Here is a 23,985-nt window from a genome sequence, read left to right on the forward strand (position 1 = left end):
GCATATAGTTTGTATAACTTCATATTTATACAATTTCGATCCATGTCATTTGTATAAATCATTAGTAGTATTTTGTTTATATAAATTTTTTACAGTTTCTCAATTTAATTTTATATGTTTATATATCTGTATAAAATTTAAATTTGTATATAATTAAGTGGAAATAATATCAAATTTCTCTTTCGTTTATAATTATATAATTTGTGTTTGTATAAAGCGACAATAAGAGAAAGATAAAATATAAATGGCAGGAGAAGATTTGTATTTGATAATTATAAGTATATAGAATAAAAATATTTGTATTTGTATATACAGTTTTCTCTCATTTTATACATTTGTGTTTATATAAAAGTGAGATAGGCGAAGGAGAGACTGACGAGAATGGCGAGCAAGAAACCTAGGGAGAGAGGCGAATGACAATTGTTTGGTACAGATTACAATTAAATCAAACTATGGTTATAACATTTAATTTAAATTAATAATTTGCTATTATATACAATTTTTTCTTATGTTCACTTTATCTCTAATCATCATTCATTATTATTGTATATTATCACTGCTAATCATCATTAATCACTCTGCGTTATCATAATTTGTGTCGGTAGCCATCATTATTGTCAATTATATTATCAATCGTTATCATATTTATCACCTCAATTATTGTAATTATATCATTATCGTCTCTATTACCATCGGTACCTCCACCCACCTTTATCTACTACCATTATTACTACATCTAAATTCTATTGTTAATCATTTTCACCATCAAAACTAGCACTGTCGTCGATTACCATCAACAAAATCAACAATCATCACACATTATTCAACCAACTTTGTCATCGTCACATCAGCCACTATAACATCAGCCACATTTAATATCTCAACTATTATTAAAATATTATTAGACAGTAGACACTAACACTAATATCATTACTTACTACAAATTATCTACCATTACTAATGGACATAAATATTTTAATTTTTTATTATTATGTTAAAAAAAATAAGTAATCTTAATTATCAAGTGTCTAGATATTAGAGACGACATCATACTCACTCAAACGATTCATTCAAAATAATTTTTAAACTTAAAAAATAAACATTAGTAAAGATTATTAGTATTTAGTATAATAGACGAAATAAAAACATACTAATATAAATTTAAAGTTTTTTTATATATATTAGTGCTTATCATTCGAACAATATTTTCCGTCAATGGACAAGACAATCATAAATGTAATGCTAATAAATTTATAATATGATCATTGATAAAAAAAACTTTTTTCCTCTTCACTTAAAATGAACTTTCTTGATGACATTAGTATAAATTATTATTGTTCACTATGAAAGAAGACGATTAGAGAGAAAAATTTATAGTTTGATCATTTATTTCAAATCATATTATAAAAATTCTCTCTTCTAAATATATTATGTTAAAAGAGGGGGGGGGGGGGGAAACGCTTAAATAGAAAATTTATCTTCATTAATAGTATTATAAAACATGTAACATACAATATAGGATGATCTTTAAAATGATATTTGTAGACATACTATAAATTTAAGTTTCCATTTCAAAGGTTACTTTTCTTTTTTAAAAGAAGACAATTAAAATTTCATGGACTAAACAAATAATAAACATGACAGTAAAGGGTAGTCTATATAAGTATGAGTTTGATGAGTTATTGTATTTAAAATAAAATATTTTGGAGAAGTGGGTTTTGAGTTTGAAATATAAGGAGTGACTACAAATTTAATGGAAAATTATCATTTTTGCAAAATAAATTTGTTAGATTTGTTGATATTTTTACAAGTTAATGATTGAAGTTTATATATAAAATTCATGTTTGAAATTTAAACTTTATTTTGAGTAATTTTTTAGTGTTGAATTATTACTATGAGTGTCAATCATAGTAATATGATTATAGGATACATATATCATAGGATTTATTCACTCAATTGAGCAGTTATATATGTAACAATCACTTTCACTAAAATATATTATTTATGAAAAACTTTTTATAAAAATAATTAATCTAAAAGAACAAACTTATATTAAAATATTCAGATTGTATTGAATGTATAAGGCGATATTTAATACGTTTTTTAAGAATATAATCATTAAAAGTCTTTCAAATTGATCATCTAGGGTCTGCCCACTATTCTCTTTAATAATTGATGATATTTGTGCTCATAAAAGAACAAACTTATATTAAAATATTTAGAGAAATAATAGAACGTGTAAGACGATATTTAATACGTTTTGTAAAAATAAAAAGGGAAATTTATATAAATATATTACAATAAAAAAATATTTATCATTTATAGCGATAACATTTTTTTTTCACTTGATTATTTTTAATTTACTTATAATGCAAGTTTAATCTATATTACAAAGATAAATTTATTATTCAAATATAATATAAGTTTTAATGATGGATGATACATTTATCACACATTTTAATACACTTATAATACAATGTGATAATTTTTTACCAAACAAACATAATATATTTCAAAAACAATTATAATTCAAATATATATATTGCATACATAATTCGTTTTTAATACATATTACAGATTTATCACAATATTGCTGTAAATAGTAATAAATAAAAAATATCGCTAAAATCAGAAACTATTTTTTAAAATGTATTTGTTGATGTAATTTTTCCAAATAAAATTACTTCATTGCTTAGTTCAATTAAAAATTTAGCCCATTACTATAAAATCAGCTTGTTCAATATATAGCAAAAGCAAATAATAAGGTATAACTTAATCAGTTCAACTCAAATCCTTCTATATTAGTTAACTTATTTTTACAATATGTAATTTGTCGTAAATTACATTTACGTTGGACGTATATTATTATTGATCAAATAGATCTTTTTTTTACAAAATGAGCATGTAGTGCAGATAATTTAGAAAACAAACTCAATAACTTATAGTAGAATATCTGAAATTTATCTACTATGCATATACTTGTAAAATATTGGTGAAATTCATAACTCAACTGACTCATCTTTGAACCCTTGAGCATACTTCACACAAAATGTTTCAAAGGTAGACAAAATTTTTTAACTCCGTGTACATACGAAGTTGGACTTAAATTTTCGTTTAACATCAAAAATAAATTTAATGTGAGCATCAAAAATAAATAACCGTACACTTTATTTTAATTTAATTCGTAATTTTTACAACGCATTCGACACCTTCAGAATTAACTAGATATAATTAATATGTTGGGATAAATTCTTCAATATTGATATTGAACTAGAATTAAAAAGTAGTAAATAGTGTTTATCACAAACAATGCCTCGTGACAAGCCACTGCCTTTGAAAGCGATTTTACTTACTTAAGTATTGATATTGGACTAGAATTAAAAAGTAGAGAATCACTTATCACAAGCAATGTGTCGTGGCAATCCACTGCCTTGAAAGCAATTTCGACTAGATTTCGGTGCAAATCATGGTAACCGATCGCTCCCCAAGGTTTCACTATTACTCTCAAATATGTACACCCGTAGCTGAAAGTTTGAAGGTTGCCCGAAATTAATTACCCAAAAAACCTCTAAGAATAAGAAGAAAGGAGGAAAATGTTTTCTTTTCCTTTTTGTTGGTTGTGTCTTCATGTTCACAATAAGTCATGTTTATATCAGCTTTGCAAAAGAGAAGTTTCAAAGTGAAGTGTTAATTTGTATAACGTATTGTGAATGTTAATGGCATTAAAGACCATTACATTACATTTCACAAAAACTCTCTTTTTTGTTTACAAAAATGTTATTATCTTTGTAACGTAGTTTACAAAGAATAGAAATATTATTTTTAGCATTACACAAAATAAATAAACATGTAATTAATTTCACATAACACTTTTATATTAATGTAAGTTTGAAAAAATGATTAGTGTGATGGTGGCTTTGAAAGCTAATGGTCATGTACTTTATATCTATGGTAGTCTAATTCGTAGTAGTCTTGAAAAGGTCATGATAGTTAAAACGTTAACAATTTGAAACGTAATTTAAATCACGACAATAATGTGATATTATATAAATTTTGTCAAACTCATCGATAATGACTCAAATCCTAAATAGGAAAATAACTTCTTAAAATGCAACTAATATTTGAGTATATGTGACATTTCAAACTTTCCCCCTAATGATATAGCTTTTATATATATAGTAATGAGAAATAGTATCTCGTTAGACAACCACTATGTTTATATCCTTTCTTTCTCATACAAAGTGCGTATACACTTAACAAAACCATTTTTTCTTTGAACAGTAAAGAGAGAACCAAATAAAAAACGGGTCCGGCCCTCCTCAGTATCACCTAGGAAGAGGCCATTGATTGGAATAGAAAATTTAGTAAGAATTAGGTTCGAATAAATTTCCTGGGATCCTTTTCCTTTCGAACTACAAACATGGGAATCGTTGAAATAGCTCTTTGATTGAAAGAAGCTGATTCCTATAATACATTACTCCAGTCGAGTCCAATGGAATTTCAAAATGAAGATATTTTGATTTTGTTCCAAACGTGTTGCAGAACCATCTAGAATCAATTTATGCCCAAAGTTTTAGAACACACTTTATACTATACTAAGGTTCCATTATCTTTTGAACTTATTTTATAAATAAATTTCTATTTTTTTTCGATCTATGTGGCAGTAGCTTGAAAAAAATGTCAACACGAGCTGAGCCAAAAGATAATGTCACGTAGATCAAAAAAGGGTAAAAAATTATTTATAGTGGGATAATAGGACATTAATATAGTATAACTGTGTATCTGAAAATTGAGCATAGATTGGGGATACTTTTACATTTTCCCTATAGTAATAGGCGTGTTTATACCTATAATCATAGGTTAACTATGTGTTCTTTATCACTACTTTATGAATTTTCTTTGACGTGATTTTTTTTTAATTTGAATTATTTGAAATACTATGAGATGATGGGTTACACAAGTTTAGACAATTGTTTATCAAAAAGAAAAAAAATGATAAATATACCTCCGAATTATTGTAAATGGTATGCAGATACCATCCGTCATACTTTTGAAACATTGGCGTCCTTGCCATCTAAAAAGTAGAACATATATACCTTTTATACTAACGGACATACACGTGCCAAAATCTTATCCATTGATTCAACGTTTATTAAATATCGAATGGACTGATAAGATTGTGTACGTGTCCCTATTTAGTCTTTCGTTGGAGTGAAGAACATATATTTTCTAGTACGGCTGTTCAAAATCGAATCGAAATCAATAACCCGAATTAAAAAAAAGTTATTGATTTATTAGTATTGGTTTAATGATTTATCGTTTTTGATGACAATTTTGATTTTTTTTGTTATCGGTTATCGATTCTTAACAGTTTGAGATTTTTTCTTAATGGGTTAACCGATAACCCGATAGTAAATTATTTAATTATATTTATACTATCTTTTATATAAAATCCTTGACTTAGAATTTGATTTCCTACTTTTATTTGTGGTTGTCTCAAACAATTGGTTACTCTATAATGTAAAAGTGTTTGATTTTTAGAAAGATATAACTTGTGAACTCATATGCATGATTTATTTGGTTTGTCACCTTGTTTCTAAGTCATTTTTAATTTTTTTGGGTCAAATCTTAATGATTAAACCGATAACAACCAAAAATCAATAAACAATAAGCTAATATTTTAATGGTTCTATAACGATTTAACATCTTTCCAAATCGATCACCAATAAGTCAAATTGATAAACTTTAAAATCGAATTGAACCAAACGATTCACAACCCTATGCTCTAGCTTTGGATGACACTTATGTCACAAATATCTACATACCACTTATGATAATTCGATAGTATATATGTCTTTTTTTTACCTATTAAAAATGTGTCTTTGGGCCCTATGTTGTGTTCGTGCACTATTGCTTTCATCGCCATATAAATTTTCTCCCTCTATATAAAAAGAAATAAAATAAATTTTATTTCATCATTTCCCTTTTTATCACTCTCCAGTTCAAAATTCTAGGGTTTTCCAAATTCAAATTCCTTGGCAAAATCCATTTTCTTCATTACGCCGATCGCAAACCCTAACGGCCATAAATATTTCGGCGAGGATGTATCTTCAAATTCCGGACTGGAAATTCGAGCCATTTCGATAACTGCTTTGAATTTCTCGCTAATTCATCAAGGTATGGCTTGTTAAGTTTGTGGTTTGTTTCAATTTATAGGATTACTTTCGTATAGGGTTGCAATTTTAGCAGTGTATATCCTCTACATTTTGTGAATTTCTAGTGTGGACTAGAGTTGGGGTGTGTGGGTTGGGTTGTGGACATGATTAAGCAGATTTTGGGGAAGCTTCCTAGGAAGCCGTCAAAATCATCATCATCTCCTAACGATTCGAGTCAGAATGAAGTTTCACCATTCTCATCGGTGAACTCTAATTCCAACCGTTATGGTGTTACTGATAGTAGTAGTAACTCAAAGGGATTGGGAAATGTGGGGAAAACATTAAAGTCAACAAGTTCTGGTATGTCTGAGCTTACTAGTAATGGGAATCATGTCCCGGTGAAGCCGAATCAAGGAAAAAAATCAGTTCGGGTTAATGGACAGGTGGGACCCCCAGTTACGAACTCTGTGTTATCTTATGAGGTTCTACCAAGTTTTCGAGATGCCCTAGGTTCAGAAAAGCAAAATCTTTTAATTAGGAAATTACAAATGTGTTGCGTGCTGTTTGATTTTGGTGACCCGACGAAGAATGTGAAGGAGAAGGATGTCAAGAGGCAGACATTGCTTGAATTAGTTGATTATATTTCAGCTGTGAGTTCCAAGTTTAATGAAGTCACAATGCAAGAATTAACGAAAATGGTTGCTGCCAATTTGTTTAGGACATTACCTTCGTTTAATCATGACAACGGGCTACTGGATATGTTTGATCCAGAAGAGGATGAGCCCACGATGGAACCCTCGTGGCCTCACCTTCAGGTTGTTTATGAACTTCTTTTGCGATTTGTGGCTTCATCGGAGACGGATGCTAAGCTTGCAAAAAGATACATTGACCACTCTTTTGTCTTGAGATTGCTTGAACTGTTTGATTCAGAGGACCAACGGGAGCGTGAGTACTTGAAAACAATTCTTCATCGTGTATATGGGAAGTTCATGGTGCATAGGCCATTTATCAGGAAAGCCATAAATAATATATTTTACCGTTTTATCTTTGAGACTGAGAAGCACAATGGAATTGCAGAATTGCTGGAGATCTTGGGCAGTATAATCAATGGATTTGCTCTGCCTTTAAAGGAAGAGCACAAGCTTTTTCTTGTCCGTGCATTGATTCCCCTTCACAAACCTAAATGCGCAGCCATGTACCACCAACAACTCATGTATTGTATCACACAGTTTGTGGAGAAAGACTTTAAGTTGTCAGACATCGTGATCAGAGGACTTCTGAAGTACTGGCCAGTCACCAATAGTAGCAAGGAGGTCATGTTTCTTGGTGAGTTGGAGGAGGTTCTGGAAGCTACCCAAGCTGCAGAGTTTCAACGGTGCATGGTCCCTTTGTTCCGTCAGATTGGTCGTTGTCTCAACAGCTCTCATTTTCAGGTACCGTATTCTGATTCTGCTGATTCCCATCTTTTGCTAGGTCGAACTTCTGAGTTTATATTTGGTTGCTCCCTGTTTTTACCTTCCATCTTCTAGGCAATTTGAAGCTCAAACTATCTTTCCAGTTTGATGCTTCATTAGGTAAAGACCTCCTTTGGGTTTCCCGTGCTTTGAATTCTCAGATTGGAATTTGGGTTCAGTAAATATTTGGAGGAGAGGATGATGACTGATCTGTTCATTTTATTTATTAGAATAAGCTGATCCAATGACAAATTTGCTGTTGGATATTGAGATTGGTCTATGCAATGAACGATACATATCTTCAGTATCTGCATAAATGAAACTATATTTCTGAAAGATAATACAGAAGAAATAACGGGGTATTCCATTTGGCGTACTGAACATATCTGGTCGCTGCGAAACATAAAAAGTTGAAATACTGGTGTATGTTTATTGTTGTTCTAGTATTCTTTTTTGGTCTAAAAGGATTTTGTTATTACTTTCTTTTGACTGACTGAAGATGCATGTCACCATTTTTTTAGTTAATAATCATTTTCTTTTCCTTATGATTGGACAAGTGATATATCTATGTATCGTCAATCATATGAAAGGTTAAGGACAGATAGAGATGTCGACTTCAGTTTAATTAGATACACAACTGGAGTAGTTTCAACTTCAAACAATTAGGCTGAGTTAAAATGTTAATTACTGTTGCAAATCAGTTAGACATCAAATATAGCTCAAACCAAATTAGCAAATTGCCGGAAATATGTGCCTGGAAACAGAGATTAACCAGTCTAGCTATCAAGCTTTGTTTACTGAAGAGTCTATATTAAAAGATTTGTAGATTGACCAAGTATAGAGAAAATGATCAGAGTCACTTTAAGCTGTCACTGCTTGCCTCAGGAGGTTGTTAGAGTTTAGGGATCTCTTATGTACCAATAGACAGACACACAGGTTAACTGTCACACACACAAACACACACACAGAGAGAGATTATTCAGGAACTATTTGTGATGCGAAGACTTCAATTATAGTTACTTTTTCCCGATAAGGATCAAGTCTATATCCATTAACCTAGGTATATTATATGTTGATGGATGGTTTCAACAGATACTATTTGCATGCTTCTATTTTTACTTATAACATTAGTTTTCCAGCAATGGGCAGAAAAGATTGATCAAGGATGATTCTCGGTTATGGCCATTCATGGGAGGTGGAATATAAATTTTAATTTCCTTGTTATTCTCCGGTTACTATATTGAGAACTTAAGACACAAGTTCCTTTCTTGAGTTTCAGCGTGTATGTCTTTTTCCTTGTTGTCACCAAAGAAGTTTGATTAAAGCCACATGAGGTGTTCAGCTCACCAGCTTTTCACATCTTGGATACGAGAAGCTGTGCAATTTTGGGCAGAAGTTAGAACAATTTACTACTACTGTACTGTAACTGCGCTACTACTATTATTGCTACTACTTTCTATAGAGTATTGCCATGATAGGAAATGTTAATTTTGGCATTTATAAAAGAAGTTAATTTGCTATGATGGACAGATGGAGTAAAATAGAAAGCAGGTAAGACTTCCAATTCAAAATGAACGTATGAAAGAAAGCAGGTAGTATTAAATGAGAAAGAGGGTGTATATAGCCTTTTGGAAATAGAAGGAAAGCTGATGAAGATGCTTGCATTATAACTTCAAACGCAAACTAGTAAGAGAAATGTAAAAGTATTGCTTGCCATGGCTCATGGGTGGATGAGTCAAATCTATGTGGGAAAACGGGACAGTAAGTAGTATTTGGTGTTTTCTTTATTCCCATAAAAATATTTCTTTTAGGGTTTTATGAGTTCTATAGCAACAACATGCTGTCAGAGTCCTATCTCCTTTGCGATTTATGTGTTGTTATAGATCCTTGGTTGAGTTTCCACAGTTCCATTCTGATGTTCTCTAGTATTTAAGGTTGATAGTGTGTCAATTTAAGTGGAACACCGTTCCAGTTATAGAGGAAAAGGGAATACCTTTATGTTTTTCTGGTTAACTAGGAAAGATATCCCAAAGAAAAAAGAAGTAAATGCATAATGCCAAATCTAGTCAGTATGTGGAATTGCTTGAGTGAGTAAAATGGAAACAAGATTCTAAAATCTGGTTGGAACAAGTGCCGAGGGTCTGCCGGAAGCAACCTCTTTATGTCTGAGGTAGGGTAAGGTTTGCGTACACTCTACCCTTCCTAGACCCCACTTCCATTCTCCTTCTGTAGAATGCCAAACAAAGGAATTGAACACAGGAATTACCTTTATCTCAAAAAAAAGAAGAGAGAAGGAATTGAACACAGTATTACATTGCCAGTTTCAGACATACTCCTTGTTTAGTTCAATAAAAAAACAGGTATGACAATGATTTCCAGTTTCAAGCAATTGAACCCTCACATGGATTTCTGATCACTCTCCTTGCACCTCTTCTAGTAAAATAAATGGTATGGATCTTCCGTCCTTCCATCTTTGATACTTTCGTTCCTTGTCGACATTCTTTTTATGTGTCAAGCATTTAAAGATATCAATCTGAGATCTGATTTTTTATTTTTAAAGATTTCTATTTTAAGGCTTGAATCTAAAGGCTTTCACTAACAAGTCCCCGATCTGGTACAGTATATAAGTCAGTTATCTTTATCCGTCTCTTTTTTCAATTCAAGCTGGTCGATCTGAGTTTTAATCTCATTTTTAAGGGTTTGTTTTAAATTCAAGAGTCTTAGCTCCTTGGTTTGCCTTTTACTTGTACTTTCTTTTTGGGGCATCTATGAGCTCCCCCTGGTATAGATTTTGGTGCTATTTGTAGAAAGCCTCATTTACCTGGAATTTATCCCACCACATCAATAAAGTTTTACCTTGTAGAAAGACCACTTTAAATTTAGATCTGAATAGCTTACCTTGGATATTTTGGCCTTCCCTTTCTTTTTCCAGTGATCAATCTAAAAAATCTTATAAATTGTTATTCAAATGCTTTTGCCGCTACGCCTCATTCATATTTTGCTCATTATCCATTTATATTGTTCTACTAGGTGTCCTAATTCTTTTAACAGTGCCATTTATCCATTTTCTTGATTTATCTGAAGTATGATTCCAAGTCTCATTCTTAATGGATTTTATCTCATAAGTTAATCGCTGGAATCTGGAGGGACAATATCAAGCAGCATGCATTCTTTGTGAACAGAATGATAATTTATGTAGTTCACCCCTGCAAAGTTACCTAATTTTATGTTGGAGAAATGTCCAAATACACTTTTTTTTTTAAAAAAAACTGGTAAATGTATACACTGACTTCTTATTTGCAAGAAACCTCATAATAAACCTTAACTATCTTTCCTGTTAGAAACAGATTGTCTACTTGTTATTTCTGGAATCATTATCTGTGTTAAGTCTATTCTACTCTTGAATGTCTCCATTTTCCATAAACTGGCAGGTAGCTGAACGTGCTCTGTTCCTGTGGAATAACGATCACATAAGAAATCTTATCGTTCAGAATCGTGAAGTGATTTTACCCTTAATTTTTCCACTCTTGGAGAAAAACACCCGTGGTCATTGGAACCAAGCTGTTCAAAGTCTGACGTTGAACGTAAGGAAGATCTTTTCAGATGCTGATCAAGCACTTTTTGATGAGTGTTTGGAGAAATTCAAAGAAGATGAGAGAAAAGATAAGGAGACACAGGAGAAGCGTGAACTGACCTGGAAACGCTTAGAAGATATAGCAGCATCCAACTTTGTGAGTAATGAAGCTGTGCTCATCTCAAGACTTGCTTCCTCTGTTGTCATTGCCAGCACCACCAATTAACAACAAATTTGGGTAGTTGGAACCATAGATGAAGGCCCCAGAATTGTATTTTGTTACTTGGTGCCCATATCCATGGCGTGTTAAGCTTAGCAGCAAGATGATGAAGGTGATAATGGTTTTTGTGGATACCAAATTTCTCTTAGATTTTTCTCCATTTATGCTCTTTTTGGCCTGTGAGAAGGGGGGCAGGTGCTCGACTCATTGCTTTTGTATTATAAATATTTAAGGTCTCAGATCTAGTGGCTCTTGGGATTTCTGATAAATAGTCATTTCGTTATATTTATCAAAAAAAGAAATATTACTTTGGTACTGTTATGCTTTTTCTGCAATTCAACAATTAGCATCTATGGGTTCTTCCCTGATTGATTCAGGAACTTGTGAAGGTCTGGAAATATCAGGGTTTGGTGATTGGTATTTACATGATGATTTGATGTCTCTGGATTATACATTTGGGACCTTGAACTGGCTCACATGGCTAGTTTAGCTCGATGATATAGTGCCCACTGGCCACTCTTTTGGCTATGTCATCGAAGTATACTCACCAAGGTAGAGTTCCAAATTCTACCGTGAAACTCACTCTGTGTGAGCTTTGATTGCACGAATAGCAATTTTTTTTCGTTCCTTCTTCAAATTTTCTCCAAGTTATACTGTTTCTTATCTTGAGGCTTTTCCCACCATTTTAGCAGAAAAAATACAGCTTAAACATAAAAACCATATGCATTGTGCAGAGTACTCTTGCTTGAAAAACAATCTCAAAGTAACTGATAAATGACAATAGTGTTGGTATTTTAACTGACAATACATACCGACCAAATCTTCCAATGTAACAATGATGATGAAGAAACAGGTTGCAGTATCTTTTTACTAACTGGTGGCCGAAAAAAAAAACGTTTATCATCCAGAGAGGAGATGACGGAAGATTGTAGTCAAGATCTATGTCGGAATTGGCCGGTGAAAAGATAAATCATTCGTACCACTAATGGATTGAATGTTATCTGGCCACCTTACCATTTAGAAAGACCATGTTCTACCATTTGTATTACAACAGCAATCTAAATATGCTTATGAAACAGATAACTAGCAAGTGCAGTAACTAGAAGCCCGGGAATTAAGAGCCTAGTTGTAGGAAATTGATTCACTAGTCATCTCCATATGCTTGAAATCTATATCGCTCTTGGTAGAAGTCATTAAAGTAGAGATCAGCTTCAAACCATTTTGGATAGCGGACAAGGTCGCCTGCTACAAACTGCATAAATCTTTTGCTTCCTTCAGGTACAACCCTTACCTCACCTTCTTCAATGTAAACCAACTGGTCTACATGCCAATCCCAAGGTAACTTGCATTTGCCGGTTTTCCACATTGACCATCGTTGAACACCAAGCTCCATTAGTCGATCTTTTGTCACATTTCTCTCTACTCTCACATGATACAGCTCCTCCAGTGGTTTTTCTGTCATCATTGCCCTAACTCCTCGACGTCTCCTGGAGGATGCACATAAATTTCTTCGTTCTAGGCTGATAGTGTTGGTGGATAAGTGGCTTAAAGCAGGCATAGTTATGAGACTCGCCATACGACACCCTCGATATTTGTATTGCTATCACAAGAAAAATGAGTCAGCCTCGGCTACAAAAAGTTAACAGGAGTTAGTTCAAAGAAAATCAATTAAATACAAGCAATCACTGTGTATCCTTCAAAACAATGTCCGAGAGAAAAGCAGGTATGTAGAATTACTCGCACAACAACACACAAATATTTTGCAAGATATATGAATTATGATGCATCCAGTAGACATCTCAATAAAAAAGCACTTTCACAGCCCTAATTTGCACTTCTTTCAAGTTTTCTCATTTGTGGTTAAGGAAGGTATTACCAACTAACAAATACCACATATCTGGAACATTTTATAGCAAGTTCTGCAGCCATCTCAAATCTGTTTAGTCAAGTGTTATATAAACACACACACACTAACTGCCTGGGCGTAGCTACACTCATGTCAAGGTGTCCAATTGGACACCCTTTGTCGGAAATTATACCGTAGATACAAGTAAAATGATAAATAAAGTGGATAAACAATATATTCTCGACACTCTTGACACAATAATATGATGTTGGCCACTGATTTCAGGCTCTCTTGAAAGAGCAAAGAAATTGGTTGGTCTCTTTGTTTCCAAAAGAAGACGAGATAATTTAAGTTATAGACCATTCAAGACCAATTTTGCTGCGTAGCATCAGACGGTATCAAACTGACACATTGGGAAGCACCGCATAAAAAAAAATATGTAGAGTTTCAGGTTTCCAGCAGCAGTTCTAGCAACCACAAACATGAAATATTTACCGAATTTCACAATCGCTTCCAACAAAATTGTCACATCCTCTTATACTCATAGTCTTTTCATTTTGGAAGACACCACCACCACCAACAACATATCCAATGAAATCACACCAAGTGGCACTACAAGAAAACTGTGAATTACATGGGATTTTCCTAGGATTAGTATGAAAATACGTAGGAAACTTATTTTCCTGCAAAAATTCATCCTGATTTTCAGGAAAATCTCAATGTAATTCATACTTTTCTTGTAGTGTGGGTGTGTGTGGGGAAAGTAGAGAGTACTACCTGGCGGAGGTAGAGAGTCTCTTTCCAAAAGAGCCTCAGCTCAAGTGCTCATTTCTCCTTTTGGAAAATACCAATTCTTGTTATACTTTTCATTTATCACATTTCAAATAAATTCTATCAACTTAACTACTGATCCTCCATAAATGCAAAATATACATGTGAAGCACCTTTACTTCATACAAACTGGAATCGAAACATTTATGCAGAAAAGGGTTCCCATCTATCCAAGCTATGAACAAAAACGAAAAGGGAGAAAAATTGGCAACCAAAATGACATTCATCCACTCAATAGAAACATAATGTTAGAAGAATTAAAAATCGATTCATGAAATGAACGCATCTACCATTTAAAAGAGAATTAATAGAAGATGTATTCTTACCAGTTTTCGTTTTAGATTTTGTAGAAGCAAAAAGCAAGATGAAGCAGAGGATTGGAAGATTGGTTCTAAAACCCTTGAAGAACAGAGTAAAGTGTTTTGAGGGTTTATCGGAATTGTCCCTTTTATCTTATCCAACCAGACGAGTATAGACTATAGAGTCACCTAAACGTTTCATTTTGAGAAAAGACACAAATAGTTGAAAACACTTTCTAACTTAGACACAAATTATTAGTTTTGATATTAAATTATTGATAATCTTAAAAGTATTCATCTTAAATTAAAGGCTAAATCCATTTGACCTTTTAAATTTGACATAAATTTTCATTTAGACACCTCATATAAGTTGTAGGGTTCGTTGTGTCATTTTGACACTTTTTGATGATATGTCAAAGTGAATGTGATACACTCAACAATAGCGCGTCAAAGACTTAATTTAGCCATTTTTTATTTTATTTTCTCTCTTCTTCTCCATTTTTCAAATCATTACCCCCTATCTTTTTTTCAAGCTTAAATTCCTTCAATAAAGGTCAAATATTTTATTCAAATTCGTTTTGAGTCATTTTCTTCTTCTTCATTGTATTACTTATTTAAGTCTATCATCACCTCCCTCCATTCTTTGCCGAAAAAATTCCAACACTCATATTTCATATTTATTCTCTCCTTTCTTTTTCTCCCTCTTTTCTTTTCAAAAAACAATACTAAAAACAAAAAAGATGAATAAATATGAAAAATAGTAACAGAAAAAAATAATTTCTTTTGAAAAAGCACAAAAGAGATTTTCTTAGAATAATATTTTAAATTTATTTACTAAATAGATTTTATAATTATTTTTAACTGAAAATAACACATGTAATTATTTAATTGATTGTTTGTCACGACATTAACAAGTGTATTACACTCTCGTTTAGTTTTTGTTTATTGTCAGAAAAGTATCAAAATGACACAACAGAACCCTACATGAGGTGTCTAAAATGAACATCGCCTAATTGAAGTGTCTAAGTGAAAATTGATGCCAAGTTTAGAGGGCCACCGATGGGTTGGACCTAAATTAAACTTGGAAACACCATGTTCTGTTCTGTCACATTACATAACAAATAATCTCAAACTCTCGTAGGGTTGGTTTGGGTCGGTTATTGATCAAAATTAAAATCAAATTAATTTAATCGGTTTTAAAATTATCAAAAAATCAAACCAAACCAAATATAATGTACATTTATCGATTTGGTTATTTTTTGATTTTGGTTTGATTTGGTTCGGCTCTTCGGTTATCAACCATTCATAAAAATAAAAGAAACAATTCATTCAAAACTTGAAAAAAGTGATAACAATCCATTCAAACGAAAAAATAGTTAGAATGAATGTCATTACAAAACTTTCGATAATTGAATTTACTTAATAAAATTTCAAAATTCACTATTTTGGCATTAGAAGGAAGAAACAATGACATTTTCAGTCCACAAAGAATTTCGATAGACACTCATATACATGAAACTAATAAGAAAAATGTTCTCACCTTGAACTCTTTTTTATTTCATAAGTAAATTATAAATAAATTTTGATGGAACATATATAAAATCTTTAAACTTGTTTATGAATATAAATATTGTGTATGTATAATAATAAAATTTATGTATATAACTTGTTGGTTCGGTTTAGCTATTTCTTCAATTTTTTTAACAAAATCATAACCAACCAAATACTATCAGTTCATAACAATCTAAAACCAAACCAAATCAAAATTCAAATTAAATCAATTTGGTTTGATTTTTCAATTTGAATCGATTTTTATCCAAAGAATGAACACCCTTATGTAGGAGTATGCGACTTTTAATAAAAAGTCGAGAGAAGTATTGAAAATATCGGTTAACTTAATGAAAATTTAAGGATGTATTTCATTCATATTGCATATTTAGGGGTGTATTTAACTTTAATTAATCAAGTAAATGATTGTTTTAAGGTTGTCAATATGTAATTCAGGAATAAAACTAATAATTCACATTGAGTTTGAAATTGTTTTCAATATATACTCTTCTCTTTTAAAGTATTTGATAAATAAGTAAAATATGAATAATTAATTATATATAATCTAATAAAATAGTAAGAAGGTAGAGTGATGCAAAAGGTTTAGTTGGGGTTCGAGGTGATTAGAGATGAGATGAAGCATGAATAGCGAGAAGATAATGAATTTAGTATGTCATTTATTCAACTTATTATTACTACTTCATTAAGAAAATTATTATCGCTCTTTAAAATATTTTTCACAATATTTGATCAAATTAACCTCTTTTGTTTGGTGTAAATAAAGTTTGAATCACTTTACAGAATTAGTGACACCTTATTGACCAATTTAGTTCTCCTAATTCAAAGTGTCAATTGTTTGATTTTATTAAGTACTACTACTTACTTTATAAATGTTATTTCCATGCAATTCAAAACCATTCGACTAAAATTTCTTAATTGAACTACTTATAATTCAATTCTTATTATATTTTGTTTTTTAGTTAATCAATCAATCTATTATCGATTTTATATTTAGTTAGAATCAAATATTCACTAGCTTAAGATTTCATTATGACCATTTTCTTAATTTGTCTAATCACTAGCATATAGCTAATTCCAATTTACATTTCTGTAAATTGTTTTCTCTTGAATTTAGCATATGTTTATGTTCTTATCATTTAATTTCATGCTTTTATTTGATTCCCTCCATTTAATTATGTAGCTTTTTAATGTCACTGTTCTTTATAAATATTATTATATTATTTCATACAATTACTTTTAAGGTTGGTGGTTTCTGGTGAAGTTGTTACATTTTAATACATTTATGTTCCAACTTTTTGTAGACTTTGAATTATTACTAACATATTTTGATTCGCACATTGAACTACTGATACCAAATACCTTATACTATCTCTTAATACACGCAACAAAAAACAATAATGAAATGGCCTCTACATCCATGAATTTAACAATAATATACAAAAAAAAAAGCTTAATTTTTACTCTATTTAGACAATAATAACAAGAGGTTAATTGCCGCTAAATATGTATTTTAAGCAATGTCTCTAGAGCATATAACAATATTTGATCGAATGACAATTAATTAATGCCGATAAAGATTTTAATAATCTTTGTTAATGTGTATATTTATTGCCACTAATTTTTTATTTTTTTTGGTAGCGGCACCATTATGAAGGTAGCTATAATCTCCAGGAGCAGGTAACAAAAATGATATTGTCAAATTAGTGTTTATTTGTTTAAGGTGTCTAATACGATCATGACATATTAACCTCATAGAATGAAAGAGATAGACTCTAACAAACCTGTTTTCTTAAACTAATGCAAGTTAGCTAAAGCAATGTGCTTATAAATTCGTTTCAATCCTTTTGGAGTTCATATGTGTAGCATCTCCAACAAAGAAAAATATCTCTTTCAAAAGTTGCAAAAATAAGTAATAAGTAATATAAATGGCTAAATTTGGCGATTTGGGTAATCTTCTAGTGTTGTGTATACTACTAGGAATAGTTGGTTCTAGCTATGGTCAGTTGCAGCTCAACTTCTATGCAAAGAGCTGTCCGCAAGCAGAAAAGATAATTCAAGATTATGTGTATAAGCAAATCCCAAAGGCTCCGTCTCTTGCACCTGCGTTGCTCAGAATGCATTTCCACGATTGCTTTGTCAGGGCAAGTATATACCTCATTTTATGAAGAGTGCAGTTCTTAAAGTGATAATTCTGATTTTATTTTATTGGGTTCTTAACAGGGTTGTGATGGTTCTGTACTCCTGAATTTCACTTCGAGCACTAAAAACCAGACTGAAAAAGTGGCTGTTCCTAATCAAACGCTGAGAGGCTTCTCATTTATCGATGGTGTGAAGAAAGCATTGGAAGCTGAATGCCCTGGAGTTGTGTCATGTGCGGATATTGTTGCCTTGGTTGCTAGAGACTCTGTTGTGGTCACAGTAAGTACAAAACTCTTAACCATATTGCGGGCTGAAAAATATGTTCCTAATCTTGTCTTCCTTTTTATGCAGGGAGGCCCTTACTGGAAGGTTCCAACTGGTAGAAGAGATGGAAGAATATCAAACGCCTCGGAAGCCTTGGCAAACATCCCTCCTCCGACAAGTAACTTTTCCAGTCTCCAGACGTCTTTTGCCAGCAAGGGTCTTGACCTAAAAGACTTGGTACTATTGTCTGGTAAGTTTAAATTAGTACATCCGCGCTCATTTCTGCTTATCCTATGTTAAAACTTTCCATACTCTCACAAAAATCATTGTTACTATGTACAATTTTCTATTAGGTGCACATACCATTGGAGTCTCTCACTGTCCGTCATTTTCATCACGTTTATACAATTTTACTGGAGTTTGGGGTAAAAAAGATCCATCTCTAGACAGCGAATATGCAGCTATTCTTAAGATGAAGAAATGCAAATCCATCAATGACAACACCACAATTGTCGAAATGGATCCTGGAAGCTCCAGTAAATTTGATCTTAGCTACTTCCAGCTTGTGCTCAAGAGAAGAGGGCTATTCCAATCTGATGCAGCCTTGACAACAAGTGCGACAACAAAGTCATTCATCAACCAGTTAGTACAAGGATCACTGGAACAATTCTATGCCGAGTTTGGTGTAGCAATGGAGAAAATGGGAAAGATTGAGGTCAAGACCGGCTCTGCTGGTGAGATTAGGAAGCACTGTGCAGTTGTGAATAGTTAAGAGCTGTCTTTTTCCCAAATTCCAATATTCGTGTGTTCGTATTTTGTATGTAATCTCTGTGTGAATGATTCGGGATAACATGTATCATTTCTTTTTGTAGTTATTCCGATATGATCGTTTTCTTGAAATAAAGCTAAGATTCCAAGAAGAGCTTTATGTATAATGCAGCCTTTCCTAGAAGAGATTCTTTCCTAAAAGTAAAAAAAAAAAAAACAAGCAACTTTTATACATGGTATAGAGAAAGCCGAATTTCTTAAAAGTAAACTGATTTTGTTTAGAAAGTTTCTCCTGGATCCAGATAATTGTTAGGATTTACTATTAACAATGTATTATTTATTTATTCAATTCAATTGGTGGATCAAAAAAATAATTAAATTGAGTTAATTATTTTATCCTATGAAAGCACCAACTAAGAATTTTGCTTATATTATTAATTATATATGTCATTTAGAACTTTGTCCCACATGATTTCCTTAGGATCCTTTTTAACAAAAGAGTTGAAAACGGAAAAAATCCAAATAAATGAAAAAAAACAAAATAAAGGATAAATTTCATTCTTACTTTACAATCTGATACTGCAATAAATAATCTATTTGTGGCAAGAGTGGTTTACAATGCAACTTAAAATAATCTTTTCCAAATATTCTTATATTGTATTTGTCAAAATGAATAATCAAAATTAATATATTAGGTCTAAGAATAGAGAAAACAGAGCAAATATTTTTTAAAAAAAATCAGTGGAATTAATCATACTATGCTCCTTAATTTACGTAATGAGTATATCGGATTCTCTCTCTTCTCATGAATATCACTCCACTTTTTGCTCAGTTCGTCTTGTTTCAAAGTCAATTTTTCCAAAATTTCAGGCAAAACACTTGTTGGATCTTCCCGTAGTCTTGTTAGAATAGAGGAATCTTCTTTTTTGTATATTTTCCTAATGTAACCGAGGCTCGTAGCCCTCAAATTCCCATCGATATTGATTATTTGCTTCCGCTCTTCATCATCTGTTGAGTTGTTCATCAACATGTTTATACATTCCACGCATCTTTTTCCAAGTGCTAAGTCAACATCAACTTCACACATCTCATCTTCCATTACCTCGGAACGTCGTAAATCATCAAGTGTTTTCTTATTACTACTTGATGATGAATTCTTCTTCTTCTTGTTTCTAGTTTCCTTTTTATCCATAATCAGGAATTCAAATTCATCTATCAAATCTTGATTTTCCTCACCAAATATTTTCGCAATTGCGCTATATGCCTCTTCATCACAAAGATTACCTTCCTTCAATGATCTAATGGTGTCCAAATACGCCGTAATAACACCCCGTTCATCAGCAAAACGATTCTGTACTTTGTTCATATAATAAATGCAGGGCTTCAAAAGTTCCATATCAGGCTTGTTTAGTGATTGTTCAGAAGATGTAGAATTCGTAGAAACGATATTTGTATACTCAGTTTGCAAATCGGGATGGAATTGGAATAGAGTATTCAATTCGGAATGTACAGCAGCAGAACCCAATTTTTTTGTTGAATAATCCGTTATCACTCGCATATAATGCCGGAAAAGTTGTGGGTACGATTGCACTCGCACAACGAAAGATATGAGGCGGGCTATGAAACCAGGGGACTCCATTTTTTCTCAAAAAAAAAATCAAAAAATTCAACGTGAAATTGGAAGTTGCTCAGATGATAAGTACCTCTCACTTCGAATTAAGCAATTAATACGAGAGGGCAAGCAACTCTCACTTCGGATTGATTAATGGGGAGCAAAAGGGTGAGAGCTACTAGGCCAAAAAAAGAAAAGAGTAGAGCAATTGATAATGTATACTTTGAGAGCGCTAAATATTGATACTTGATGAATTCAAATATATATATATGGTAAGTAATACTCCTCAACTAATTCTATTTGACATGAGATAGGTTTACTAATCTTAGTTAATTTTCTATTTGACATGAGATAGGTTTACTAATCTTAGTTAAAATTAAATTAACTAGAGTTTAATTATAACTGTTTTTTTACTTTAATTTATTTATTTGATTTTGATTTGACATATAATTTTAAAAAATATCTATAAATTTATGTGGTTATTAAATAAAGATATTTGAAATATATCAAAAATATTTTCTAAACTTTGGTCATAAACATATCAAGTAAAAAATTAAAAAAAAAAAAAGACGAAGAGACTAGAGAGTGATAAAATAATATTGAAAGTTTTCCTAGGCTACCAACTTATGTTTATGATAAAATTTTGAGTAGCTCAAGTCTCCTATTATTAAATGGATAAGTTCGTACAAATACCAAATTACGATTGATTTATAGGCGGATAAGAAATACGTTATTTATGTATTTATTTTATATTATTTATATAATGTTTGGTAAATAGGTAGTTTATGTATATATAAAAGGGAAAATGTACGAATATTCGTTCATCTATGTCCGAAATTTCAGAGACACACTTGTATTATTTTCTCAAACTTATTTTATAAATAATTTTCTATTCCTTTTCGGTCTATGTGGCACTATCATTGAAAAATTGTCAACACACGTTAGCCTAGAAGACAGAGCCACTTAAGCCGAAAAGAGGTAGAAAATTATTTATAAAATAAGTTTAGGGGTAATAAGACGTTGGTATAATATAAGTGTGTCTCTGAAATTTCGGGCATAGTTCAGGAGGCTACTTATACATTTTCCCTATATAAAATTCATATATTGTTTAGTTGACAATTTAAAATTTTGCATGAACTAAAACTTGTATAAGTTATATGAGGAAATCTATATATTATATTTTGTAAGATACAATTTTAAATAATTAATACATGTATAAAATCACCAAAAAAAGGGGTTTAAAATACATTTGAAGTATTGAAAATGGTATAAAATTACCCTTCATCCACATATTGGCTCCAAAATGCACTTTTCATCCACATATTGGCTCCAAAATACCCTTATCATCCATTTTTGGGTTCAAAATTGACCACTTTTTTAATTGTTTTAAAATTAAACTCTTTAAATATGTTTTAAAATACTTGGCATTCAACTATTGGTTATAATATAATTTATTAATCAACCCACTATCCACTCATTACTAACTAAACCTCACCCAATTAATAATCAAATTATAGTATCGAAATCGTCATAAATATTACTAAAACACGATAATTATAGATTCCTGAAAACGACATCCAAAATTATTCGAGTCCGAATCGAAGCCCCAATTAAATTTAGGTTGAGCCTTTTATTTAGGAGGACATTTTTTTTCAAAATTGAATTAGAAATTTATGATTAAAGGTAAAGAAGTAATACATCCCGAATTAATTCATGCACTTTTTTTAAATATTTATGATTTGTTTAAAAATCTTTAATACATTATTTTAAAAAATAGTTACCTATGAATTAACATCACATAATTGAAATGTAGGAATATTTAAGATGAACATAGTCAGACTTTTAAGTTTATCGATAATTTTTATTTAGACACTTGAATGCATGATAATTTACTTCTGTAGATATTTTCGCCTCAAATTTTTAAAAACACTCAAATTGGCAGTAGCTAATCTGTTATTGCATTCATAATGTGACGGGTTTATTAATTTAGAGGGGTTTAATTAGTAATGGGTGGGTAGTGGATTGATTTATAAATTATACTAATAAGTTAAATTATAAAATAGTTGAACGCCACGTATTTAAAAAAATATTTAAATATAAAATCGTTAAATAAATGGTCAATTTTGAATTAAATGGTGGATGACAAGGGTATTTTGAACCCAATAGGTGGGTGAGAAAGGTATTTTGAAGGCAATAGATGAATGGAAGATAATTTTATACCATTTCCAATACTTTAAGAGTATTTTAGGCTCTTTTCCGTAAATACTTTCATATCTAATACCTATATATAGATTTACTCACTTAACCAAACAATGAGGGAATTAAGTTCCACTTGAGACACGAGAAATGTATTTGACTGTTATATTATTTTTGATGATGAATAGGACACCGCAGAAAAGTCCAAGGCTTCAACAAACAGTTGTATTGATTGATAGCCAGAATTGTATGGTTTCTTTAGGTGTCGAAAAAATATTTTGAGGTTGAAGAATATAATTTGATTAGTGTATTGTACTTGTAAGAGTAGGAAATACATATACTAGTTACAGGAGAACTTTAACTGGTAAGATGAGAACAATAGGCATTAAAAATCTATTTGTAATGTCGGTTTATATTTACCAACATGAAGCATTATACGTTGGAAAAATAAATCATTATTATTGATAAGAAGGAAAATGCACAAATATCCTTTTAGATTATGACTGAAATCTCATAGAGATATTTCAGTAAAATTAATGTCCTATTACTTGAATTACGTGGCACACTCCGTGACTCCACGCAATTGAGGCATATGAGAGATATTTGAATACCACATAAACCAAAAAAGTATACAAAATTACCAAAAAAAAAAGGCTAAGAGATAATAGGACTTTTAATTTAATTAAGGTGTGTCGATATAGTCCAAGAGGATACTTTTACATTTTCCTTTGATTAAATGACACACTTTGTTGGTAACAATTTATCAAGAATTAATTACCACATATATATGCATTTATGTATCATTACTTCTATAAATATCTATCATAAGGTAAGTTTCTACTCAATAAACACTCAACCCTCAATTATAAATAATAATCATATAACAATTTCTACTTCAGTAATATGAATAAGACAATAAATATTAATCCACTTTGAAATATAGTCATTCTAACATTAAAAAATAAACGATGCTTGTCGAAAATCATAGAGATTCAACTGCATAAGTTTTTATGTAAAATCAAAAGAAATAACAAAAATACCTTATGCTAATTCTCATA

The 23,985-nt window shown here is 31.3% G+C and overlaps 3 protein-coding genes across 3 annotated transcripts; 2 read left to right on the forward strand and 1 right to left on the reverse strand.

Moving 5' to 3' along the window:
• Window positions 1-4,914: 4,914 nt before the first annotated feature.
• On the forward strand, window positions 4,915-11,718 carry LOC101246839 (serine/threonine protein phosphatase 2A 59 kDa regulatory subunit B' gamma isoform). Its single transcript, XM_004243480.4, has 2 exons — window positions 4,915-7,588; window positions 11,041-11,718. The coding sequence occupies exons 1-2, from the start codon at window positions 6,320-6,322 to the stop codon at window positions 11,407-11,409; spliced, it is 1,638 nt and encodes a 545-aa protein (XP_004243528.2). The 5' UTR covers window positions 4,915-6,319; the 3' UTR covers window positions 11,410-11,718.
• Window positions 11,719-12,144: 426 nt separating this feature from the next.
• LOC101246360 (uncharacterized) lies at window positions 12,145-14,551 on the reverse strand. Its single transcript, XM_004243479.5, has 2 exons — window positions 14,407-14,551; window positions 12,145-13,003 (listed from the first exon to the last, which is right to left on the reverse strand). Exon 2 carries the CDS (start codon window positions 12,977-12,979, stop codon window positions 12,548-12,550), a length of 432 nt encoding a protein of 143 aa, XP_004243527.1. The 5' UTR covers window positions 12,980-13,003; window positions 14,407-14,551; the 3' UTR covers window positions 12,145-12,547.
• Window positions 14,552-17,373: 2,822 nt separating this feature from the next.
• Window positions 17,374-19,271, forward strand: LOC101246070 (peroxidase 3-like). Its single transcript, XM_004243477.5, has 4 exons — window positions 17,374-18,089; window positions 18,169-18,366; window positions 18,439-18,601; window positions 18,705-19,271. Exons 1-4 carry the CDS (start codon window positions 17,874-17,876, stop codon window positions 19,121-19,123), a joined length of 996 nt encoding a protein of 331 aa, XP_004243525.1. The 5' UTR covers window positions 17,374-17,873; the 3' UTR covers window positions 19,124-19,271.
• The last annotated feature ends 4,714 nt before the right edge of the window (window positions 19,272-23,985 follow it).

The sequence above is a fragment of the Solanum lycopersicum genome, chromosome 7, assembly GCF_036512215.1.
Source record: "Solanum lycopersicum chromosome 7, SLM_r2.1".
NCBI classification, from domain to species: domain Eukaryota; kingdom Viridiplantae; phylum Streptophyta; class Magnoliopsida; order Solanales; family Solanaceae; genus Solanum; species Solanum lycopersicum.

What these genes read in the sequence shown, in the direction of transcription:
- LOC101246839 (XM_004243480.4), top strand. Translation starts at nt 6,320, where the DNA reads ATGATTAAGCAGATTTTGGGGAAGCTTCCTAGGAAGCCGTCAAAATCA. An exon ending in TCAACAGCTCTCATTTTCAG is followed by an intron (nt 7,589 to 11,040) that starts GTACCGTATTCT and finishes ATAAACTGGCAG; the next exon opens with GTAGCTGAACGTGCTCTGTT.
- LOC101246360 (XM_004243479.5), bottom strand. Translation starts at nt 12,979, where the DNA reads ATGGCGAGTCTCATAACTATGCCTGCTTTAAGCCACTTATCCACCAAC.
- LOC101246070 (XM_004243477.5), top strand. Translation starts at nt 17,874, where the DNA reads ATGGCTAAATTTGGCGATTTGGGTAATCTTCTAGTGTTGTGTATACTA. An exon ending in TCCACGATTGCTTTGTCAGG is followed by an intron (nt 18,090 to 18,168) that starts GCAAGTATATAC and finishes GGTTCTTAACAG; the next exon opens with GGTTGTGATGGTTCTGTACT. An exon ending in GAGACTCTGTTGTGGTCACA is followed by an intron (nt 18,367 to 18,438) that starts GTAAGTACAAAA and finishes CTTTTTATGCAG; the next exon opens with GGAGGCCCTTACTGGAAGGT.